Below are 21,982 nucleotides of genomic sequence, written 5' to 3'. Positions count from 1 at the left end.
GGTCGAAGGCCTCAGGGAGGAGGAAGCAATCACTGTGAAACCTTCAGGGACACTCTTAACACTGAGGATCCACCTGCTATAAACCACAAGACCTCCTAAATGTAACCAAAAGTCCATTGTAAAACTAGAGGTTGGTTTTATTGAAGAGGATGTTTATATTTCACTGATCTTGTATTTTAATTAATCTTACATTACCATTTAGGTAAAACTCAAAATAAGGGCACATGTCAGGGTTCTGTGGTCCCAGAAATGGATGGACAATGAAAGAAAGAAACACACAGCCTGTCTTCAGTAGAGATTTTCCTGGAAGAAAGTCCTTCCTAGTTAGCTTAACACTATGTAACACAGCCAACGTTTCAACAACTAGTCAAAAACATTTCAACACATTTGCATCATCTGTTAGGTGTTTCATATGCCACATAACAAATGGACTCCTAAATCATCCTGCAAAGTAAACAGTCATGTATTTTTACAGACATGTATAAATTGGAATAAAAGCTTTTATGCTCCTATATTCAGATTTTCTCTGGCAGGAAAAATTATCAGTGAAGCTTTTTTTAGAAAACGAATAAACATACACAGTGATTTTCTTGAAAGCATCTCTTCCATTTTCAAATATGAAAATGTAACCAGGCACTTAATGTGTTAACAAGATATATTCACTAAAAAATATGGTGTCTGACTTACCTATTGGATTTCTATTGAAGAACAATACTGGAGATCTTAAAATGGTCTCCAACATTTTGTTGTGCAAAGTTTGTGAAGAATTAACAAGGATGTAGAATATCAACAGAGACTTTGTGATGCCAAAAAGGACAGTAGACACAGTTAACCCTGAAATAAAGAAACATCACTCAGCACAAGATCTCTGTCTGATCCCAAACCATGCTAAAGCATGGCAGGCAGTTTAAAAAGATACGGTGTATTTTATTCTATAAATCAAATTTGTATAGAGGGTTACATATATAAAATACAGAATATAAAACATACATACATATATATATATATATATATATATATATATATCTATATATGTATGTATGTATGTATAAAGTATATTCTCCAAGAGTTTAATGCTTTCAAAAAATACATTTCTAAAGAAAAGTGTAAAAATCACTGTTTTCCTCTCACTAAATAGAAATAACACAGGGGAAAAAAATAAGTGTAAACTACAGTTTCATTCTAGGCTTGCCTAATTCAATTACAAGTTCTAATAAAACTTATAAGACAGATAATTATACAAGTAGCTAATTTAAGTAATGCTGAAAATTCTCCAAGCCAGGCTTCAGCAATATGTGAACCGTGAACTCCAGATGTTCAAGCTGGTTGTAGAAAAGGCAGAGGAACCAGAAATCAAATTGCCAACATCCGATGGATCACTGAAAAAGCAAAAGAGTTCCAGAAAAACATCTATTTCTGCTTTATTGACTATGCCAAAGCCTTTGACTGTGTGGATCACAAGAAACTGTGGAAAATTCTGAAAAAGATGGGAATACCAGGCCACCTGACCTGCCTCTTGAGAAACCTATATGCAGGTCAGGAAGCAACAGTTAGAACTGGACATGGAACAACAGACTGGTTCCAAATAGGAAAAGGAGTACGTCAAGGCTGTATACTGTCACCTTGCTTGTTTAACTTATATGCAGAGTACATCATAAGAAATGCTGGGCTGGAAGAAGCACAAGCTGGAATCAAGATTGCTGGGAGAAATATCAATAACCTCAGATATGCAGATGACACCACCCTTATGGCAGAAAGTGAGGAGGAACTCAAAAGCCTCTTGATGAAAGTGAAAGTGGAGAGTGAAAAAGTTGGCTCAAAGCTCAACATTCAGAAAACAAAGATCATGGCATCCAGTCCCATCACTTCATGGGAAATAGATGGGGAAACAGTGGAAACAGTGTCAAACTGTATTTTTTTGGGCTCCAAAATCACTGCAGATGGTGACTGCAGCCATGAAATTAATAAAGGCTTACTCCTTGGAAGGAAAGTTATGACCAATCTAGGTAGCATATTCAAAAGCAGAGAGATTACATTGCCAACAAAGGTCCATCTAATCAAGGCTATGGTTTTTCTAGTGGTCATGTATGGATGTGAGAGTTGGACTGTGAAGAAAGCTGAGCGCTGAAGAATTGATGTTTTTGAACTGTGGTGTTGGAGAAGACTCTTGAGAATCCCTTGGACTGCAAGGAGATCCAACCAGTCCATTCTGAAGGAGATCAGCCCTGGGTGTTCTTTGGAAGGAATGATGCTAAAGCTGAAACTCCAGTACTTTGGCCACCTCATGTGAAGAGTTGACTCATTGGCAAAGACTCTGATGCTGGGAGGGATTGGGGGCAGGAGGAGAAGGGGACAACAGAGGATGAGATGGCTGGATGGCATCACTGACTCGATGGACGTGAGTCTGAGTGAACTCCGGGAGTTGGTGATGGACAGGGAGGCCTGGCGTGCTGTGATTCATGGGGTCATAAAGAGTCGGACATGACTGAGCAACTGAACAGAACTGAATGCTATGCAATATATATTCTAAATACTCTTGTGAATAGAGATAGTCATGATAATATTACTCTGGCAAGCCAAATTTTGAATTAATCACACAGTTGGGGAGGAGATAACACTGTGATCTCAGGTTAAGAAACAGAAGGAATCCTAATTCCAGACACTGGACTTCCCCTGCTTAGCTTCTCAAGTTATTAGTGAAGCCCAGGAGATGAGCAGTATTGAAATGGGAGCTTTGCATACCTGGGAGGTAATAATGCTTTTATCTGGGGTCCATGCTGCCAGATGATTTCATCCAACATCAATAAAAGCCAAAGTTTATTCATACATAATCAGAACAACGGGATGGGGATCCATTTCTAATCCCCTTACCCATCCATACAGCGATATAAGATTTAGTTAAAGCACCTTTTAGAATACACAGTAGCTACATATTTCCAGTGGCTGATTTTCTCAATATTCAATCCTGGTTTAACTACCACAATCCAGTATGGACCAACTTAAGAGTCTCCATTCAACCTCTTTTCTTCTAGTAGATCTTTAAAATAACTATTCTAATTAATTCACAGAGTAAACATGATTCATATACTTAATCTATTAAGACATTACTGAATTACTCTGGAAGCCCTCTTGCTCACGCAGACTCATTGTAAGCATCTTAAACCCTGGTATTATAGAGCAGATGACTCAACTTTACCTGAATAAACTCCTAAGTACCAGTTCAGAGCAAACACTACATATTCATCTTCTTTTACTAATGTCCCAGAATACAGCTCACTTTGTAGATTTGCCCTATGGAAGAGGAAATAAAAAATAATACACTATAGATATACATAGAATTTATACAAATACCACAAAAAATTACCTCAATTCAAGAAATGTATTTTATGCTGTAAGGTGTTTCCCAGCTCACAATGCCCTCTGTGTGTCTCCCTTTTAAAAATCTGAATCATGACTTTCAGTTTTCAAAATTATCTGTGAAAACAGACTTAGAAAATGAACTTACGGTTGCCGAGGGGAAGGATAGATAGAATGTTTGGATGCTCATGCACACACTGCTACGTTTAAAACAGGTAACCAACGAGGGCTTATTGTATAGCACATGGAACTCTGCCTAATGTTATGCAGCAGCCTGTATGGGAGGGAAGTTTGGGGGAAAATGGGTACATATATATGTATGGCTGCATCCCTTGACTGTTCATATGAACCTATCATAACATTGTTGATTGGCCATATCCCAATACAATATTAAAAGTTCAAAAAAAGAAAAAGAATTGTCTGTGAAGAAGCTGCTAAAGGGAGGGACATGGGGAGAGACCATGAGGGGATCACACACCACCCACAGGAACTTTCATCTTTCTTCAGGGAAACTACATGAGGGTCAGAAGAGGAGGCTGAACTTGCCCCATCTCTCCCCCTGACTCTGTGGGAAAGGGGGCTTTGTGTAGATTTCACAGCACTTTGGGTCAGACCAGGAATCACTCACCAGAATGCAAGCCACCAAGTCCTGCAGGACGTAGGCAACCTGGAGCAGGAAACAGCAGTCACTCACACACTGACATCACTGAACCTCACACCCCACTCACTAGGATGGGGGATGGAAAGGCTCCAGAACACGGAGACGGTCCTTCTGCCTCAGGTCTGCACCAAACCCCATACCCTAGATGACCACAGGTCAGGGAGGGCATCTTACAAGTTAATATCTTTAAAAGAAATCCCCTTTTCCCTAGAAGACTTTGCTCCCCAAATATAATGTACATCAATGCAAATCCAAGTGGACTGCAAAAGGCAGTAATAACAGTACATATGTTTGGATTTTTTTCAAAGAAAAAGCTTGACAGGTACAGTGATGGTCAGTTCTGGGTGTCAGCTTGGCTAGGTCAGTCTCCAGTGATTCAACCAAACACCCATCTAGATGTTGCTGTGAAGGTATTTTGTGGATGTGGTTCACATCCATCATCAGAACTTCAGGAGAGGAGACCACCCTCAACACTGTGGTGGCCTCGTCCAGTCAGATGAAGGCTTGAAGAGCAAACCCTGAGGCTTCCTAGAGGAGGAAGAAATTATGTCTCAAGACATCAGGGTCAGCTCCTGTCTAAGGTTTCAGTCTGCAGGCCTGCCTTTCAGATTTCACATTCACCCAGATAGGCCCACAACTGCATGAGCAAAGTCTTTGAGATAAATCTCTTCAATATATATATTTAAAAATAATTATATTATATTTTATTTTTTTGTTTGTTTTTTTTTTTTAATTTTTATTATTATTATTATTTTTTTACTTTACAATATTGTATTGGTTTTGCCATACATCAACATACATCTGCCATGGGTGTACACGTGTTCCCCATTGTATATAAATAAATAATTATAAAACACTGTATAAATAGTATATAAATATCAAGCTGAGTGCACAAACCAAAATAAACACCCTTACGTACCTGAGCTGTGATGTTGACTAGTATAAGGAAGATGATGACAGGCCAGTCAGCACCAGCTGTGAAATAATTCACATATGTCTTAAAACCAACTTTTCCTTCCAAATGGTCCTCCAGAGGTAGTGTAACCTGTATATTCTCAGTCTAGAATGGAAAAAATGGCAGTGAGAGATGAAATTTTAAAAAATGAATCCCAAATTTCAAGAGCTCAGCAATGTCCTCCACTGCAAAGCTGTGGGAAACACACATCTCATACACTGGTAGGAGTGCAGGATGGTCCACCTCCTACAGAGAAAGGTGGGGGGATATCTGGCCAAACCACATATGTGTCTACACTTGGACTCAGCCATCCTACTTCTAGGAATCCGTTAGAAATAAGGAAATGTCATTCGCATGAGTTCATTCATTCAGCGTTGGGTAGTTTTGCTTAAAATACATCATGACTCTCAACTAACACACAACAAAATCAATTAACATATAAATGCAGAAGTTTGATCTAAGATAACACACAAAATGATATGGAGCTAATGTATCCCTCTAGATGACTTGTGTCATTCAATGATAGAAACATAAAACACTCTTGGGGCTCAAAATACTAGCCAAATACAGTAAACTGAGTTCACAGAGAGAGCTGGAGTAATATGAGTTTGGATAGCACATTGCAAGCATATGATCTGAATCTATTTGGTTCCTAAGTTTCAGAGAGTGATTCCTGAGTTTAGAAAGTGAACAGCTAATCTGAATACTTATAGAACCATTCCAGGCTCCTGGGTTTGGATGTTGAGGGTTTGGCTATCAAGGGAATATCTGTGTATGTTTTTATGGGAGATCTAGTGCATTTCCTCATCTCTGTCTGGAGGACTTAGAATGCATTACAACATCACAGGAGCCTAGTGTGTCCTCGTCTCTGCCCTGGCCACTGGGGTTCAAGGTTGATAAGACGTGATTCTTAGTCATGAAGGGTAAGAAAGGAGGATGGGAACTAACACCAAAGTGTTTACCATGTGTCAGGTCCTTTGCCCACATTACCTCTGACCTATCACAAACCATCTGACATTGAGGCAAAACACTACCATCAGTCACCTGCAGTGCCAGAACATTCCAACATATAGGAAATATAGCTGATTTAACATGGCAACAGCAGGACTCAGTCTAAAGGGTCTTCACATTAAGACTCTGGATGCATAAAAGAAGCCAGGGGCCACCAGCATGACTAGGATGTAACTAAGGTAAACTGAAGTGGCTTCACAATCAGTGTGAGCCAAATGCACTCCGAAATTCATAGCAGGGCACCCGCTACTACTCTCCATAAGATTCTCCATCCTACACCCAAAGGGGAACCCCAAGCAGGCTTGCTCCCCTCATGCTCTTCTAACTCTACTAATTCCATGGAACAAGACTTTGGGAACTTAGGGTCTACTTTGGGACAAATGAAGATGTCACAAGCAGACTGAAGGTCCATGAGGCCACCAAGAGCACACAGACCCAGGCACACTGCAGGATGAGAAACTCACATCTTGGTCCTCTGGAGCCACATCTTTCAATGAGGGTCTGGGAGACTGGAAAGACTGAACCAAAGACTCAGAGATCACAGTGGGAGCTCCTGGAACTGGAGATGGTTCAGACTGCTCATTCCCCTTCTCAAAAAGGGAAAAAATATCTACCCCAGATTTCAGGAACTCAGAGTAAGTTCCTCTTTCCACCATTTTGCCCTAAAAAAAAAAAATTGAGAGAAATTAATTTATATTTGATAATATTAAACCAACCTAAATACTAATCAAAAAAAGTTATCTGGTCTTAAATTATGATTTTTGAAGAAAAAAAATGATGCCTGGGTCTAGAATTCTTGTTGAGAAATCTAGTTCAGTCAACTCAGTACAGAACTGAGCATTGTGTTCTCTGCCAAACCCTGTCCCTATGTCAGGTGCTGGGGATGTGAAAGAAACGTGTGCTCATGTGTTAAAATGGAGGCCACTGACACGACTACCCTGGGCACTTAGGGAAGCAAGAAGTACAGAGGTTGGTGGGAGGATCAGCACAGTCTTTTTAGACAACATGGGAATTGAGAGAAGCCTCATGTGACAATTCCAGGAAAGAAATTTAAACTTAACCTAGAGGTGGGCACAAGCACATCTGCATATGGGTAAGAGTCACTCATTAAATCTTCACTGACCACTGTCACTGTCACACTATCATGTGCCTGGCTGGGATAATAGGAACCAGACCTGGACAGAAAATCCATGAAAGGCCTCTCCATGGTCTCTACAACTGCCCCCACACACTCAGCAAGTTCCCAACTGAAAAGTCAATATTCCACCTGATAAAGTAATTAAACAAGGAGGCCATGGGGCTGGAGTGGCTCTAAAGCCTTGGCAGTCTGTGCCCACAAACCAAAACCTAAGCCAGAATCAATGCACTCAGATCTGAGAAAAAACTTAGGAACAACCAACCACAAGCAGCCAACTAGGCTTCCCCAAATCAGGCAACTGCTTAAGCTACAGCCAATCAAATCACTTTCTTTGAACACATGTGAAACATCCTTGCACAGTTTCCCTCCCTTCCAAAGTCATATAAAATAATGTGAAGATTTTTTGCTATTTTCTGACCCCATGAAACCAAACTCAGCTGATTCACTCAAATAAAACATCAGAGGAAAAAAATGTCAGGATGCAAAACTCATCAAATGAGAGGAGCTCTGGTTGAGGCAGCTCAGGTGGAGGGAGCTGGCCCAGAACTCTCACTGGGACCCCTCTCACCCTCTCCCTAAAGGGGTCCACTGGGAGAAATGCAGGGAAGCATCTGAGTACCATCTAATACTGGAGAACTAGAAAATGATGCAGAATGTATTGTGTCTTGTTCCACTTGGGAGGCAAAATTCACACACCTCTTTAATGAAATCACCATTCACCACATCAAATCTGTAATATGCACAATTAAATGACTGGTAGTACAAAGACAGCAATTTCACTCAGCAGTCAAGCACTGACAATTCCAAGGGACAGGAGGGCAGCCATCCCCTCTCTGCTGTGAGAGAGGGACCTGACAAACAGTGAAGATGGTCCCCAGCTCATCCAGGAGTGATCAGATCAGATCAGATCAGATGCTCAGTTGTGTCCGACTCTTTGCAACCCCATGAATCACAGCACGCCAGGCCTCCCTGTCCATCACCAACTCCCAGAGTTCACTCAGACTCACGTCTGTCAAGTCAGTGATGCCATCCAGCCATCTCATCCTCTGTTGTCCCCTTCTCCTCCTGCCCCCAATCCCTCCCAGCATCAGAGTCTTTTCCAATGAGTCAACTCTTCAAAGGAGGTGGCCAAAGTACTGGAGTTTCAGCTTTAGCATCATTCCTTCCAAAGAAATCCCAGGGCTGATCTCCTTCAGAATGGACAGGTTGGATCTCCTTGCAGTCCAGGAGTGCTCACCAGTGGACAAATAGTTGTTTTATTAGTACTAAAATTGGGGGGTAGTGTCCTCAAAGGAAGCAATAAGGGGGCCCCAAAACATCTAGGGACAGGCTAAATAGGTTATACTCCTCCCCATTGATCCTATGCTCATAACACTGTCAACACTGGGTTTTACACTAGAATCGCCCCCTCTGCACATGAAATCAACTGCTCTCAACCTTGCAAACCTTAGCCCCTTCTAGAGGAGTGGAAAAGAGTTGACACATGGAACTGCTTCCAGAGAGGCAGGGGTTCTGTATTTTAATAATCTTTCTTGGAGCAGAGATTCATTTCAAAAGTCAGGGATCTGACCAAGGGCCTGTGGAGCACTCAGGGATTAACAACAAAGGTGCTGAGACCTAGAAGTAAAAAAGCCAAGGAGTGAAGCATCAAAGACCACTAAGTCTGAACACTTCTCACTAACCTCCACCCCACTCTCAACCATGCTAGGAGCTGTGGGTTGGATGGTGCTCCCTCCTCAAAAGGATATGTTCAGACATGACACCTGTGAATGTGACCTTATTTGGAAGCAGGGTCTCTGCAGATGTAATCAAGTTAAGATGAGGTCACACTGGAGCAGAGTGACCTTACATCCAATATGACTGATGTTCTTATGAGAAGAGACCCAGACTGACACAGGGACAATGGCCATGTGACATCAGAGGCAGAGACCACAGTGCTGCAGCTGGAAGACAAGGAACACCAAGCAAGGCCCGTGAACACCAGAGGCTGGAAGGAAGGATTGTCCCCTGGAGCCTTCAGGGAGAGCACGGCCCTGCCAGCACCTGGATTTGGGATCTGTAGCCTCCAGAACAGGGAGATGATAAACTTCTGCTGTTAAAAGTCACTCAGTTTGCAGTACTAGGTTACAGTAGTTCTAAAAACTGATACTCTAGCCTGAGCCCACACTTCTGTCTTCTCAGCTTTACTAAGATTACTAACTGCTTCTTCTGTCGCCCCTCCAGTGACCATCAGAGGAATCTCTTAACTCCCACATCAGACCACATCCCTCTTCTGCTCTGGACCGTGCAAGGCTTCCATCCTACTTCTGGTCCCAGCCCCCTGCCTGGAGACCAGCTCCCTTTCACTCCTCAGCTCACTCTCATCAGACACACTGGTCTTCCTGTTGTTCCTCCAACCTGCCAGGTCAGCTCCTTCCTGAGGACCCCCTGCCTCAGACCCCCTCCCCCAGGTGACTGCATGGTCCCCCTACCTTCATGTTACTCAGACCCCATGAGGCATCAGCTCCTCAGGGAGGCAGCCAGGATGTCAGCCCACCCACCTCTCTCTCTGTCATCATCCTCCCCATAAGCCTTGTGAAGGTAGGGCCTTGTCCTCCTGCTGCACAGACTCCCACACATATCGGGCACATAGAGACCTGGGCAGGGAGACCAGCAACTGGAGACACCAGCAGAGTGGGCATCTCTGATCTGGGCCCAAGCTCACTTCTCGTGTTAATGGTAGATGCTCTTGAAGCAAACTAGGTATAATAATCACCTAGATACAAACAAGTATTAGTATCTCTAATTTCTAAGTAATACACTTTGACTTAAGTCATGGAAGAAGAAAATAAAAAATTCTAAATAAATATTACACTTAACAGATTTCATTAGAAGAGTGATGATTCAGTAACCTAGGGTTTATGTGGCTTAGAGTGTGAAAGAAAGTGAAAGTCGTTCAGTCATGTCTGACTCTTTGCGACGCCATGGACTATACAGTCCATGAAATTCTCCAGGCCAAAGTACTAGAGTGGGTAGCCTTTCCCTTCTCCAGGGGACCTTCCCAACCCAGGGATCAAACCCAGGTCTCCTACATTGCAGGAGGATTCCTTACCAACTGAGCCACAAGGGAAGCCCTAGAGTGTAGGCTTACAGTGTAGTAGTGATATTTCCAGGCTTTCCAGGTGGCATTAGTGGTAAAGAACCTGCCTGCCAGTGAGACAGTGTTTGATGATAAGAGACTAAGTTTCAGTTCCTGGGTCGGGAAAATCCCCTGGAGGAGGGCATGGCAACCCCTTCCAGTATTCGCGCCAGGGAAATCCCATGAACAGAAGAGCCAGGTGGGCGACAGGTCTTTGGATTCATCCTTCAAGGCATGAACAGCAGCTGTGAGAAGAAGAGGGCATAAAACTCAGGGAGAAGAGGGTGTTTACCATGAATGCAAGGAGAGTGACTTGCGGTAATGTCTGTCCTTGGACACACCTGAGTGCTAGCAATTCCACAGACTTCTATAAACTACTTACATCTCTCATTATCAGAATCTGACTTGTATCTTTTAGGTACGGCAGCTGATGAGTCACTAAGATTGTGATCTTCTCCTTCAAGGCCTGACGAATACACCTACAAATGTAAAAGGAACAGTATGCAAAGGCACGTTAATGGGGGTGCTTCAAACTGGAAACTTATATTTTGAAAAGAATAAGACAAAGACCACACAGCAGTCAAAGATCTGCAGTTTAAATACCTAATCGATAATAAATATTAAGTAAACATAAATCCATTAATCCGACTAGGGTCTTAAATTTATCAGCAGGAAATTTGAACCTAACTCTGCTTAAAAAATTTTAAAAAGCAGTCCACTGAAGGAGGCACAAATAGCTACGGTTTTTTAATAAAATTCAGCTTAACAATTATATACATGTTTCATAAAGAAAAACAATTGAGTAATACTGAGATTCCGAATTCTACTGAACTAAAACACTATTCTATTGCTATGTAGGAATGGGAGGAGAGGGATCTATGTCATATAAAAATGTGTACATTCTTAGACAGCTTTCTAGGTGATTATAATTAATGATGTAAATATTAACAACAACAACAACAAAAAACTAATAGATTCTAAGTAATCTTTGTCACAGTGCATTTGCTAGACACTTGTTCCCAAATAATGTTAGATAAAAAATGAATGCCAGCCTGGCCTCCATTAGTCTCTGCAATATTCCAGAGGAATATTCCATCCAGGAAGCAAGTCTTCTTCCATTAGGACTGAACACTTTCCAAACATGAACATAAAAGAACAGAATCCAAATGGCCTGAATCACAGTGGAAATCACCCAAGGTCTCAGAGCACGTGCCAGTTCTCTATAGTCAAGATCCCCCTCACTACTCAACCTTAAATTTTTTTCACAGGGGAAAAACAACAACAACAACAACAACTTCCTCCTACATTTTAAATGCAGACCCCTAGGAACTCAGCCCAGTTTAACCCCAAAGTGTCCACAACAACCCCTTTAGGGAAGCAAGTGCCCAGGTCCAGGCCCACGTGATCCCAGGCAGGTCTGAGTGCCCCAGCCCCTCACAGAGAAAATCTCAGGAACCTGGGCCAGAGCTCAGCCTGTGAATGAGTCAGATGGAGAGTCTGGAGGCAGCAGACTGCAGCTCAGTCCCTCTCAGGAGCCTGACGACATCAGACAAGAAACTAAACCTCAGTTTCTTCATCTCAGAACGTCAATGACAACATCATCCACACGTTCTGAGAAATCAAACCACCAACACATTCAGTAAACGTCAGCCCCCTTCTCTGCTCTTCCCTAACCAAAAGTGGCCCCGTGCTTTGGACTCAGTACAGAAGAGTCCTAAGGGGACACTCTGGACACTGGGTCTATGATCAGAATCAGGACCCAAGGACTCAGACACACAAACCATTGCTTCATTAAGTCCAAAAGGATTCATTTTTACTCTTTAACATGTGTTAGTTCAGCATTCATACTAAGTTTCTTGACTAACACTTTTTTCAGATATTGTACTAAAGCATTTAAATAGAATTTTTCTCCTTAATTCATAATTACCTGCCAGCAGTCTCAGATGATTTATTAATTGTTAGAAGATTGGACTTGTTAATCAAATCCAATGGGCTGTTATGTCCAAGATGGACCAACACAAAAGTTTTAAAATGTTTTCTAAACAGTCCATCCAGATGAGGTAACATAATTATAATGAAGTGATCAATTGATGGCTTTATATTTTTTCCTAAAAAAATGCTTTTATCTAAATCATTAGGAAGATACACTATTTTCCAAGTTTTTAGATTAAAAATTTCCAAGTCATGACATAGAAATTATTGAGTCAGCAACCAGTTGTTTAGCTGTTATTCTGATATAAAGACTGTGTTAATCCTATAACCTTACATATAATCATATATAAGGGCTGGCCCCTGATAGCTCAGTTGGTAAAAAGTCTGCCTGCAATGAGGGAGACCTTGGTTTGATCCCTGGGTTGGGAAGATCCCTTGAAGAAGGGAAAGGCTACCCACGCCAGTATTCTGGCCTGAAGAATTCCTACAGTCCATGGGGTCACAAAGTGTTGGACACGACTGAGCAACTTTCACTTTTCACTTTAAGAGAGGACACATCCCGTGGTGGAGGGGACACAAATGAAACAGACAGAGGCCCCATCTCCATTCATTCAATCAACAGAGGTTTGTTAAGGAGCCAGGCACTGTCTTAGGTGCTGAGGATACGCTGAAGTCAAGATAGAAGACAACACTCTGCACCGTGGTCAGGGGACACACTGAAAATGCACTACTGGGCCGTGATGTGTGCTCTAAAGAAAAAGCAAGGGGGGCTGCTGTCTTAGATGGGGAGACATTAAGATAGTGGCATTAAGTACATTCACATAGTTGTGTAGCCATCACCACCATCCATCTCCACGACTCTTTCATCAACTCAATACTCAGCACATTTTACATATGGGCAGGTCCCACCAAAGACTAGTGACCCCTGCTTAATGGACGTGGAATCCCAGCTCCTCGTATCCAGAGCTCAGAGCTCCTCACACATCTCCCTCTCACACACTGGACTCTGCTGAAGTCTCTTCACTTTGATATTCTGGACCTGCTATAAATAAGTCCCCTCAAATTCACTTGACACTTTAACCATCAGTATTGTAGAATTCAGTGACAGAGACTTTTAAAAGGTAACCATTACCCTTAATTATACTGGACCTAATTTAATCTGACTGGTGTGCTTAGATGAAGAGGAGACTAAGACATAAGGACATGGACACAGGCATGTAAATCAGTGAAGTTAGAACACACCCTCTCACCATGCACAAAAATAAACTCAAAAGGGATTAAAGACTTAATCACAAGATGTGACACTATAAAACTCCAGAAGAGATTAGAGGTAAACTTTCTCTGACAAAATTATACCAATGTTTTCTTAGGTCAGTCTCCTAAGGCAATAGAAATAAAAGTAAAAATATACAAATGGGGGCCTCCCTGGTGGCACACTGGTAAAGAACCCGTGTGCCAATGCAGGGGACATGGTTTCGATCCCTGGTCCAGGAGGGTCCCACATGCCACAGAGCAACTAAGTCCACGCACCACAACTACTGGGCCTGTGCTCTGGGGCCCAGGAGCCTCAGCTACTGAGCCCACACACCCTAGAGCCGGTGCTCTGCTCAGGAGGAGCCACTGAAATGAGAAGCCCACACACTGCAACTAGAGAGAAACCCCTGCTCATCACAACAGAGAGAAACCCCCACCAACAAAGAGCCAGCACAGCCATAAACAAATAATTATTTTTAATTAAAAAAAGTAAACAAATGGGATGTAATCAAACTTACAAGCTTTTCACAGCAAAGGAAACCATAAACACAATGAAGAGACAACCTACAAAATGGGAGAAAATACTACAAATGATGTGACCAACAGGGCTTAATTTCTAAAATATACAAACAGTTCATACAACTTAACAGCAACAACAACAACAAAATCCAATCAAAAAATGGGCAAAAGAACTAAATGGACATTTCACCAAAGGACACATACAGATGGTGAATAGGCACATGAAAAGAAGCTCACTATTTTGAATTATTAGAAGAATGCAAATCAAAACTGCAATGAGGTATCACCTCATTCCAATCAGAATGGTCATTATTAAAATAACAGTGGCTGAGGGAGAGTGGGGTAAAAGGAACCCTCCTACACTGCTGGTGGGAATATCAGTTGTCGCAGGCATTATGGAAAACACTATGGAGGTTCCTCAGAAAACTAAAAACAGAATTACCTTATAATCCAGTAATCCCACTCCTGGGCATATATCTGGAGGAAACTATAAATCAAAAAGATACATGTACCCCTATGTTCATAGCAAAACTATTCACAACAACCAAAACATGGAAATAACCTAAATGTCCATAGACAAATGAATGGATAAAGAAGATATGATACATATAGACAACGTAACACCACTCAGTCATAAAATAAAAAGAAAGAAAGAATACCATTTGCAGAAATGTGGATGGACCTAGACTTTATCATACTAAGTGAAGTAAGTCAGAAAGAGAAAGACAGATATCATGTATCACTTATACGTGGAATGTAAAATAAGGCAAAAATGCACCTATCTACAAAACAGAAACAGACTCACAGACATAGTGAACAGACAGGGTTGCATGGGTGGAGGGGGTGTTGGGGAGGGATGGACTGGGAATTTGGGGTTAGCAGATGCAAACTGTTACGTGTATAATGGACAAGTTCCTACAGTATAGTGCAGAGAACTATATTCAATACCCTGAGATAAACCAGAATGAAAAAGTATTAAAAAGAATGTATATATGTGTATAACTGAACCACTTTGCTGTACAAAGAAATTAACACAATATCAACTATATCTCAATAGAAACATTAAAACAAAGGGACAGAGATACAGGGGCTCTCGAGGACAGAGGAGAGATCACCTGAGGACACCGTGTGGTGGCCGCTGCCAGTGGGCAAGGAGAGTGTGCTCAGCAGAGACCAAAGCTGCCTGCACGCTGAACTCCCAGCCTCGAGAACCATGAGAGAATCAATTTCTATTCTTCAAGCACCCCCATCTGTGACAACTTGCTATAGACTGAATGTTTTTTCTCCTCAAAATTAATGCATTAAAAGCTATTCCCATTGTGTTGGTATTAGGAGGTGGGGCCATCGGGAGGATTAGGTCATGAGGGTGGAACCTGCATACATGGGATTGGTGTCCTGATAAAAGGAACTACATGACTCCCTCACCCTTCCACCACGTGAGGACACAGGAATCAGACCCTCATCAGACGCTGAATCTCTCAGCACCCTGACCTTGGACTTTCTCAGCCTCCAGAACCAAGAGAGATAAACTTCCATTATTTCTAAGCCGCCCAGGTTCTGGTCTCCTGTGAGAGCAGCCTGGACGGACACAGCCCCAGCAAATTGACACAGGACCTCACAGCAAGAATTTCCAAACAGCTTCTCTCTGCCAAACACCCTGCCTCCTCCAGGTGAGGACGTGCCTGCTGTCCTCCTCACAGCCCTGCTTCCTCCTCCCTCCACACCTGAGCTTCTCCTCTTCCTTCAGCAAAGAACTGGGTCCTCTTCTCAGCCTCCACACACCTGCCCAGCCTGCAGGACCCCAGGGCATTGCCCACCCAGCCCCAGGCACAAGGAGCTTTCCAACTTCAGTGAAAGCCTCCAGCTGACACTTCCACTTGTTATTTCCTACCTTGTATAGAAACTCTTTAAACCTTGACACAGCTGACCTTTCCACAGGCATCTGTCTTAACAAGAGCCACATAGAGACAGGTTCCTCAGAGGCAAGAATGACAGCTGGGCATGCTAGTCTCCCTTGTTCGGTGTGTGGTCCTTCCTCTCTCCTGGCTCACTGTGTTCCTTGTAAACTGAAAGGTTTTGTGCAGTAACATCTGTAAGGGCATCGATCTCAGTGCACACAGTAGGGTGTTAATAAGTGCAGCTGGAAGGCTCATTGGCTTTAACAAGGTGAACAACAGCAAGAGAACTAACTGTGGGGTAGATGTGGAGGCTGCTTCAGAAAGAGCAAATTCATGAGGCTTTCAAAGAGGTCAGTCTAGACTCCACCAGAGGCCTTGGTCAGCATGTATTAGGACAGAGAGGCATCAGAGCTGTCCACTTTCAGGAGTTCTGTGGCCAAGAAAGAGCCACTGACAACAAATTGCAGAACAAAGTGAGAGTCAGGACTTCAACCAAGATACCTAGTTTCAAATTCAAGGTAACCCCACACGAGGGTCTAAATATTAATTCTAGTAAGGACCCATGAATCAATGTTAAACACCTGAGTCATACTCAGATGTGAAATAAATCATCTGTAAATTCTAGACTTTATTAAGTATTTCCAAACCAATGGATTAATAAACCAACAGTCTTTCCATGGAAGCCCTATGTTGGTACTGAAAACTTCACTTCTAATGTGTCTTCAACACATGATGGAGGAAAAGGATTGGCATCCAGTTATCAGGTTCCCAAGGCCTACTCTTTGATTTAAAATTTTTACATCATTCTTATCCCTAGGGTCTGGATCCATTACCTGCAAGTCATGGGGGAATCAGCCATCTATCCCTTACTCCCTAAAGCACCGACCCCACTCTCCTCCACACACTCGAAGCACCTGCTGTATTTTCCTGTCCTAACTTCATCATGATGCAAAACTTCTCTATGATGGATCTTGTGTGGAGGGAAGGGAGGGGAGAGAGGAACACCAAGGCAGAGAGAGCTGAAACTCCTAAAGCACAAAGGCTTTCCTGAGCTCCCTTCTCTACAGCGTTCTTGGAAAGCAGAAATGATAGAAAACAGAAGCAAACTCACTGTTCAAACAAGTGCCTGCTGACTCCTGTGTCCACTGCGCTGAATGGATCATCCAGGAGGTAAATGTCCGCATCCTGATACACGGCTCTAGGAAACAGAGAGACGTCAGGAGAGGACACTTCACACTCCCTTGGTCTCGTCTCTGAATCATGATGGCATCCAACAACTCCATGTTCATTCCAAGAGCCCAAGGAAAAGACCAAGACCCTGCTTCACACAGGCCCACCCGGTGAGCTGGGTCTGCATGCTCACGTCCACTAGGAGCCGCGGAGGAGGAGGAGCAGGATGGCAACTGAAACCCACTTACCTGGCGAGGCTGACCCGGGCTTTCTCTCCTTCACTCAGTGGGGTTCCTCCATCTCCTCTCACAATTTCATCTTCCTTCAAATTCTGCAAATCCTGCATGGAGATAGAAAAGGAAAAAAGAAAATGACTTAAAATGTGCTCTTCTTCTACCACCCTAACATTTTAGCATCATTTCTTCATATAAGTATTTAATCAACAGCAATGGGCTTATTTCATAGTGACTAAACTGTAACCAGGAAATTTAATAAAACCTCTTAGGGCTCTTCATTTGTTTTCATTCTGTATTTTTTCGAAGCATTTATGCATTTGACCACTTTAACAGGTATTTATTGAGGACTGACTACACACCAGGCATTGTTCTGGGCACAATGAATTCAGCCGTGAGGAAACAGACCCCTAGAATTTCTTTCCATGGTGGGGGATGATGGTATGGAAAATTAACCCAAGCACAAGAACTGAGGACAAGAAAGAAAAGCAAACCAGCTCAGGGGGATGGAAAGTGAAGGAAGAAGTGAGTCCACACTGGGGTGTGAGGGCTCTGCTCAGAGGAGCTGTGAGCAAATCTGGGGAGGGGGAGGGGCTCAGGCAGACCTGGAGAGGCTGCTCCACAAAGAGGGAGGGGCGGGTGCAGGGGCCACAGGGAGATTCACAAGGGGTTCAGGACAAGCAAGGAGGCCAGGAGAGCAGTAAGAATGAGGGGAGTGAGGGCAGAGACAGAGCAGGAGGAGCCTGGTAAGGAGGAGGGGGAGGGGAGGACTGACATGGTCTGAGGTTTACAAAGAAACTCCTGTGCTTTGCAGAAACGAGGAAGTAAGTGGGGAAGGATGAGGGCAGATACAAGTGAGGACATTACTGAAATAAGCTAGAAAACAGTGGGAATGGAGAGACAGGGTCACATTGCAGAGACATTTGGAAGGCAGAGTCTGTAAGACCTACTGACAGGATAGGTGTTTGCTCTAAGAGAAGAGGACTGTGGTGTTTGGGTTGAAGAAGGGGAAAGACCGGGTCTCCATTTACTGACTTGAGGAAGATAGCAGATGCAGGTTTAGGAGGCTTTTCTTGTGGACAAGCTGAGATGACCTCTTGGTGATGCCACCGAGTGCCACCAGTGCAGCTGGACATGCAGGTGTGAAGGTCTGTGCCAGCGACACAGGTGTGAGAGCTGGTGGCCAAAGTTGGTGAAGGCACAGGATTTATTGTATCTTAAATTATCACTTTTGCTGATCTTGGTCTCTGCTTCTCACTTTCAGAGAAGGAATAACACCTGACCAAGGTCTTCACAGTAATACTTAAGGCAAGTCATAGGGTGATAGACGAGGTCTGTACAAGAAATGGGACCAGAAAGAGTAGGCTAGGCAGGAAAACCAAAAGGAAAGAAACAGTGTGTTTGACGTACACCAAGCAGATCAGCTGGACTAAGTAGATGCTTGTCTGTGAAAGTAGGAAAAACTCAAAGTTAAGAAGGATATGAAGCTTTGACTTGAGGATCTGGGACTCTACCATAAGTTATATTTGAATGCTATTTAAGAAGTAAATAGACAAATCAGTCTAATTTCCCGCATCTGGGGAAATTAAAAAAAAAAAAATGACAACAATATCCCCCAAATGACAAAATAACAATCAAGTTTCAGTTCAGTTAGTCAGTTCAGTCGCTCAGTCATATCCAGTGCTTGGCGACCCTATGAATCGCAGCACGCCAGGCCTCCCTGTCCATCACCAACTCCCGGAGTTCATTCAGACTTACATACATTGAGTCAGTGATGCCATCCAGCCATCTCATCCTCCGTCATCCCCTTCTTCTCCTGCCCCCAATCCTTCCAGCATCAGAGTCTTTTCCAATGAGTCAACACTTCACATGAGGTGGCCAAAGTACTGGAGTTTCAGCTTTAGCATCATTCCTTCCAAAGAAATCCCAGAGCTGATCTCCTTCAGAATGGACTGGTTGGATCTCCTTGCAGTCCAAGGGACTCTCAAGAGTCTTCTCCAACACCACAGTTCAAAAGCATCAATTCTTCAGTGCTCAGCTTTCTTCATAGTCCAACTCTCACATCCATACGTGACCACTGGAAAAACCATAGCCTTGACTAGATGGACCTTTGTTGGCAAAGTAATGTCTCTGCTTTTCAATATGCTATCTAGGTTGGTCATAATTTTTCTTCCAAGGAGTAAGCGTCTTTTAATTTCATGGCTGCAGTCACCATCTGAAGTGCTTTTGGAGCCCAAAAAAATAAAGTCTGACACTGTTTCCACTGTTTCCACATGTATTTCCCATAAAGTGATGGGACCAGATGCCATGATCTTCGTTTTCTGAATGTTGAGTTTTAAGCCAACTTTTTCACTCTCCACTTTCACTTTCATCAAGAAGCTTTTTAGTTCCTCTTCACTTTCTGCCATAAGGGTGGTGTCATCTGCATATCTGAGGTTATTGATATTTCTTCCAGCAATCTTGATTCCAGCTTGTGCTTCTTCCAGCCCAGTGTTTCTCATGATGTACTCTGCATTTAAGTTAAATAAGCAGGGTGACAATAAACAGCCTTGACTACTCCTTTTCCTATTTGGAACCAGTCTGTTGTTCCATGTTCAGTTCTACCTGTTGCTTCCTGACCTGCATACAAATTTCTCAAGAGGCAGATCAGGTGGTCTGGTATTCCTATCTCTTTCAGAATTGTCCACAGTTTATTGTGATCCACACAGTCAAAGGCTTTGGCATAGTCAATAAAGCAGAAATAGATGTTTTTCTGGAACTCTTGCTTTTTCCATGATCCAGTGGATGTTGGCAATTTGATCTCTGGTTCCTCTGCCTTTTCTAAAACCAGCTTGAACATTTGGAAGTTCACGGTTCACATATTGCTGAAGCCTGGCTTGGAAAATTTTGAGAATTACTTTACTAGCATGTGAGATGAGTGCAATTGTGTGGTAGTTTGAGCATGCTTTGGCATTGCCTTTCTTTGGGATTGGAATGAAAACTGACCTTTTCCAGTCCTGTGGCCACTGCTGAATTTTCCAAATTTGCTGGCATATTGAGTGCAGCACTTTCACAGCATCATTGTTCAGGATTTGAAATAGCTCAGCTGAATTCCATTACCTCCACTAGCTTCGTTCATAGTGATGCTTCCTAAGGCCCACTTGACTTCCCATTCCAGGATTTCTGGCTCTAGGTGAGTGATCACACCATCATGATTACCTTGGTCTTGAAGATCTTTTTTGTACAGTTCTTCTGTGTATTCTTGCCACCTTTTCTTAATATCTTCTGCTTCTGTTAGGTCCATACCATTTCTGTCCTTTATTGAGCCCATCTTTGCATGAAATGTTCCCTTGGTATCTCTAATTTTCTTGAAGAGATCTCTAGTCTTTCCCATTCTGTTGTTTTCTTCTATTTCTTTGCATTGATTGCTGAGGAAGTCTTTCTTATCTCTTCTTGCTATTCTTTGAAACTCTGCATTCAGATGCTCATATCTTTCCTTTTCTCCTTTGTTTTTCACTTATCTTCTTTTCACAGCTATTTGTAAGACCTCCTCAGACAGCCATTTTGCTTTTTTCCATTTCTTTTCCATGGGGATGGTCTTGATCCCTGTCTTCTGTACAATGTCATGAACTTCTGTCCATAATTCATCAGGCACTTTATCTATCAGATCTAGTCCCTTAAACCTATTTCTCACATCCACTGTATAATCATAAGGGATTTGATTTAGGTCATACCTGAATGGTCTAGTGGTTTTCCCTACTTTCTTCAATTTCAGTCTGAGTTTGGCAATAAGGAGTTCATGATCTGAGCCATAGTCAGCTCCTGGTCTTGTTTTTGTTGACTGTATAGAGCTTCTCCATCTTTGGCTGCAAAAATATAATGGATCTGATTTTGGTGTTGACTATCTGGTGATGTCCATGTGTAGAGTCTTCTCTTGTGTTGTTGGAAGAGGGTGTTTGCTATGATCAGTACATTTTCTTGGCAAAACTCTATTAGTCTTTGCCCTGCTTCATTCTATATTCCAAGGCCAAATTTGCCTGTTATTCCAGGTGTTTCTTGACTTCCTACTTTTGCATTCCAGTCCCCTATAATGAAAAGGATATCTTTTTTGGGTGTTTGTTCTAAAAGGTGTTGTAGGTCTTCATAGAACCATTCGACTTCAACTTCTTCAGTGTTACTGATTAGGATTAGACTTGGATTACTGTGATATTGAATGGTTTGCCTTGGAAACGAACAGAGATCATTATGTCAGAAATCTTTGAATTATCTACTAAACCCCTCAGGCATCAACCTAAGATACACAGCAGTACCTTTCTGCAGATGACGCCCTCACTCTCTGTCTCTACTTTAGCAAATTTGGGGAGAAAGTGGGTAGCACCCTGGAGTCTGCATGATAAACAAGTCCTTTGATCTCCCTAAGTCTCACATTCCTCTTCTACAGAATGTGCTAAAAAAACGAAAGTCACTAGATTCAAAAGTGAGAACACCCTCTATCAATGGAAAAATGACTGAAATTGATTATAACTTGCTACTGGTGGCTGATGCCTATTTTCCCATCAAACCAACAGTGGGACCACATTCACAGTGTGGGTCATAACATGCAAAGCACATGACCATAAAGAGAAGAAAGAGTGTCCATCGTAACCCTCCCTGACAGGCACACAGACACACAGGTTCCCTGCTCACTCAAAGCTTAACTGGGGTACATCCAATGAAAGGCAGCAATTGGTCTGTCATGAAAATTCATCATTATTTCA

At 42.6% G+C, this 21,982-nt stretch overlaps 1 protein-coding gene across 1 annotated transcript in view; it reads right to left on the bottom strand.

Moving 5' to 3' along the window:
- Nucleotides 1–21,982, bottom strand: part of LOC102282868 (ATP-binding cassette sub-family C member 4-like) — a 150,287-nt gene that overhangs the window by 82,650 nt on the left and 45,655 nt on the right. Inside the window, 9 exon segments of the mRNA XM_070366902.1 lie at nt 688–834; nt 3,197–3,291; nt 3,986–4,002; nt 4,004–4,024; nt 4,938–5,078; nt 6,449–6,646; nt 10,623–10,719; nt 16,955–17,041; nt 17,262–17,353. Of these exon segments, the coding sequence (XP_070223003.1) occupies nt 688–834; nt 3,197–3,291; nt 3,986–4,002; nt 4,004–4,024; nt 4,938–5,078; nt 6,449–6,646; nt 10,623–10,719; nt 16,955–17,041; nt 17,262–17,353 (895 nt within the window).

The sequence above is a fragment of the Bos mutus genome, unplaced genomic scaffold (assembly GCF_027580195.1).
Source record: "Bos mutus isolate GX-2022 unplaced genomic scaffold, NWIPB_WYAK_1.1 CTG250, whole genome shotgun sequence".
Classification (NCBI taxonomy): Eukaryota; Metazoa; Chordata; class Mammalia; order Artiodactyla; family Bovidae; genus Bos; species Bos mutus.
The sequence above is the reverse complement of the archived record's forward strand: the minus strand, read 5'-3'. Positions and strand labels throughout refer to the sequence as shown.